Source organism: Limanda limanda, chromosome 11 (genome assembly GCF_963576545.1).
Source record: "Limanda limanda chromosome 11, fLimLim1.1, whole genome shotgun sequence".
NCBI classification, from domain to species: domain Eukaryota; kingdom Metazoa; phylum Chordata; class Actinopteri; order Pleuronectiformes; family Pleuronectidae; genus Limanda; species Limanda limanda.
The window spans coordinates 14,853,461-14,857,565 of NC_083646.1; the positions used below are offsets into that span (position 1 = coordinate 14,853,461).

The following is a 4,105-nucleotide window of genomic DNA, read 5'->3' on the forward strand; positions in this document are numbered from 1 at the left end:
ATACATCGTTGGAACTCTCGGATTTTCAATAGGTCAGTTAATACAGAGAGATAAAAAGCTGTCAGCACTAGATGTGTTGCAGTAGTTTTGGAAGCAGATGCACATATTATCATTGGGTATGTAGATAAAGGGAAATTTACTTTATTTATAATTACTCATTGATTTTATTTCCTCTTATCTCAGGAACTGCAATAATGGCGATCTTCCCTAATGTCTATGTTGCCATGGTGATGATCAGCGGCATGGGCATCATCTCCATGAGTATCTCCTACTGTCCCTATGCATTACTTGGGCAGTATCATGAAATCAAAGAGGTAAGAAGCATTTAACTTTCTTATCTGATAATCTAAAGAGAACTGGATTTGCAGCTGAAGTAACAGTTTCTCTCCTCTCACCTTTTATCCCTCAGTACATTCACCACAGTCCAGCAAACACTCGAAGAGGTTTTGGTATTGACTGCGCCATCTTATCATGCCAGGTGAGTGTTGACACTTTGTAGACCCAAACTGAAGTTTCCTGGGTTGTCCCACCTTAAACTAATTCAACTATAATAGCCAGGTATCATTTAGCAATCAGCAACATTATTGTTGTGGATTGAACAAATCCAAAAACAGCTTGGTTTAGGCCTTGGTCTACAATAACATGGTAATTTTAACGATTAAAGCATGAATGCCACTATATTGTTGGTGTGATTATGGTCTTACACAGTGTTTTCTTGCATTTCCAGGTCTATATTAGTCAGATTTTGGTTGCATCGGCCCTCGGAGCTGTGGTGGAGGCAGTTGGCAGCGTGCGTGTCATTCCTATAGTGGCCTCTGGAGGCTCCTTCCTTGGCTTCCTTACGGCTTGTTTCCTTGTCATTTATCCCGATATGGAGCCCAGCAGCTCGCCGCCGGACAAGGGTGTGGCGGGTTTTTCTGTAGAATCAAAACAGAATGGAGAAAGGACCAGTGACCAGAGACTGGCTCTGCTGAACCTCACAGACCAAGAGGATTTGCAGAACACAGAGAATTACTCTGTTGCCTAAGTATGAACAAGGAAACACTGATCAAGGCTTATCCTCATCAGGTACAAGCCACAGCATGTGAGGAGTATACCAAATTCATCTAATTCACATTTTTGATGGTCTGCGCTTTTCTGGAGGAGGAAAGAGTAGAGGACTGACGGGAAGAACAAGCTCAGTGTTGTGCTGCTCTGCTTGTTTTGAAGCTACCTCAACCTTAAAACAAATCAATGTTTGGATGGATGATGATAAATTGTTTAAACCCAAGAGAGTCACAAGACTGGGTTTCTATGATGCTATACAGAGGCAGCTGGACTTGTTGGTTCACTTCTCATCTGAGAGGCTTCTGTAACTTAACCGAGCTGCTTGTTAAATGCTTTTTTCTGATCTGACATTGACGTCTGTCCCGGGTGATCCGATCATGCATGACCGGACACGTTAAAGAAATTGCTTATTACTCAACTGACATCCTCTGGCCACAGGCAGTTTCATAATGAACCCAAAAATATTTTACTCTTGTCAGTATTTCGCAGGATTTGACTTATTTGAAGAAGTCGGCAGTTTGATTATTATCAAAAAAAAATTTAATACTATTTCAACACCCACCCTATACAATCATTCACCTTCTCACCAACATATTGACAATAAACTGTCTCAAAACAGCACAACATGTTTGGTCTAACAGATGTGATGTTTGTTTGAATTTGCATATAGAGGAGATACCAGGTGTAAACGTGGCTCCAGAGAGTTGTTGAAGTCACATGTGAGCTGCTGACTCTTCACAGACATGTGACCTGTGATTTAGTTTGACTGCTGAAACTAACTTACCTCAGACTGCTGAAGTAAACTCTTTCTTTTGTTGCGAAAACATAAATGGGAAGCACAGAGCACTTTCTGTCTCACTACTGAACAGTGCTTTCACACTGATCTTACAGAGTGATGTAAAGTTTGACACTTCACTTCATAAGGGCTGCTCTATAACTGCTTAGTAGACAATCATAACACTGTAGCAATGTTAGTCTGTGTAACTCTGCCCAATTCTGGATGTTAATATTTGTTCCAATCTGTTGTTTTCTAACTGCCCCACAGTTTCCAAAGGTCAGGCTTCTACAGTTGTTACAGAATGACACATAACTGTTTTTTTTATTCATTTCCGAGTCACATTTATGACTTAAGAACCTGTTAGTGTGCTCTTTTCTTATATTTATTTGTTTCTTGCCTTAATAGAAACACATAAAATCTGAATGCCATGCTGTTGCTTTGCTATCACTGTGAATTCCCTCTGTAAATGGTAGCTAATTTATAATGGCCTCTCAAATGGGATTTCAAGTGGTTTGGGTTTTTAGTGGAATTGTGTTGCAGGGGGATTTTTGTTTTGCTCTGTTTGAATTATATTTTTAAATATACATTCCAAACACAGTTGAAATGGGGCACTAGTTAAAGACGTGCCTCGGCTAATCACAAAGCCTCTGTCATATACAGACTTAAACAAGAAACCTTTGTCATCAGTAAAAGGACTTTGTACTTTGTGCTTTGTTCAGGATGCCTTGCTTTGTGTTGTTTGCCTTTGTGAGACTTTAACAGCTATGAAACTTTCGTGCTGTAGGGAGATTAACTCTTACTCCCATGCTGCCACAGAGTCTGCTAAGTACTGTTCAGTGTTTAGTCTCTATCTCCAACCCTTGAACACATATTCAGCTTCCCAAATCTAATAAGCTCCAGACATCAGGGTAGACTCTACTCTGTGAATGCTTTTCTTCAGTAAAACCTTATCACTGTTGAGAGTTGGAGTAAATGCCCAGAGCCTTAAAATCACTGATGAGAGCATTATCTGTTTAATTTTGGAGATTTATGTCACATGGTCTGTAAAAATGCTGCATATTGAACGTTAGACAGGAGAGCTTCTATGCAAGGCCAGCGTCTGATCTACAGGATGCAAACTTGAAAATCCCTTGGCTGCTTGTTTTGACCTTCAAATTACAGGATGCAGTGAAGACATTCCACAGATTTTTAGATTTCAATATGTTTATTGTCAATGAGCTCTGTAGTGACATTTTTACTGTATTTATCAGTCATCGGACAATGCTCTCTATTTATGGGGACCTTTTATTACTTCTAACTATGCCAGTGCTTTGCCTGTCATGACAGAAACACATATTTTATGGTGTGTTCACTGTCATTTAGTATTTAAGGCCTCAAGATTTACGCAACCTGATTTACAAAGGGAACATCCTCATTCTGTGGATTTCTGCGTCTACTGACAAGTGCTGAGATAATCGGTCCGAGCTAAGATATTAAATCACTAATTTCTAACTGTAAATAAAGCAGAGACTCTGTGAGTGTATGAGCCATTGTGTTCAAATAGGGAATTGTTCAGAGAATGTTTTTGACTAAGAGGCAAGGGTTCACAGTTTTGTCAGTGTTAGGAATTCAATTTTGTAATCTTTATGTTATTCTACCGATAAGGCACGAGCACAGGAAGTATCCAGCCTGGAATCTGATTTTAAATCTTTCTTTTCACTTTATTCGTCAGTAAATTGAAACACAGAGTTTTCTGTACAGATTCTGTCTCTATTACAATAACACAGTTTTTCATTGGAAACTACTGAATGAGAAAAATAATTATTTGTGACCTGATTTTATAAAAATGTTATGAGACGTTTGGGATGATGGTCTATGTCACTGGTGTGGTTTAATTTGCTTCTTGCTGCTGTACAGAATTTTGTAGAACAAAATCTTGGTATTTAAAACCAATTATTTGAAAAAAAGAGACTGACAACACTACACATGGTTTGTGTTTTTATTAACAACCTCTCACATCACAGTTTAGCAAACCTCCATCGACAGGACTGAGTGATTGATTTCATCATTACATCAAATACTCATAGTACAACAGAAAAATATATTTTCGTAAAAATATCAATTTATGAGATATAAAATGCCAAAATACCTACCAGCAATTTACTAAAATAACTACAAATAATAAATAAAAATTACATTTTTTCACAGGTTTATGAAATAACAAATGAAAAGAAGCATGGAATGTTATGATATTGTAAAATGATTGATTTTATGTCTGCTTATGTTGATGTTGAATACTTT

General features: G+C 38.0%; 1 protein-coding gene across 1 annotated transcript in view; it reads left to right on the top strand.

Moving 5' to 3' along the window:
* The window catches only part of LOC133014227 (solute carrier family 45 member 4-like), a gene marked incomplete in the record, with an annotated part of 12,921 nt that extends 9,134 nt beyond the window's left edge, over nucleotides 1-3,787 (top strand). Inside the window, 4 exon segments of the mRNA XM_061081414.1 lie at nucleotides 1-32; nucleotides 184-314; nucleotides 410-478; nucleotides 728-3,787. Coding sequence (XP_060937397.1) covers nucleotides 1-32; nucleotides 184-314; nucleotides 410-478; nucleotides 728-1,027 — 532 coding nt within the window.
* Between the last annotated feature and the right edge of the window lie 318 nt (nucleotides 3,788-4,105).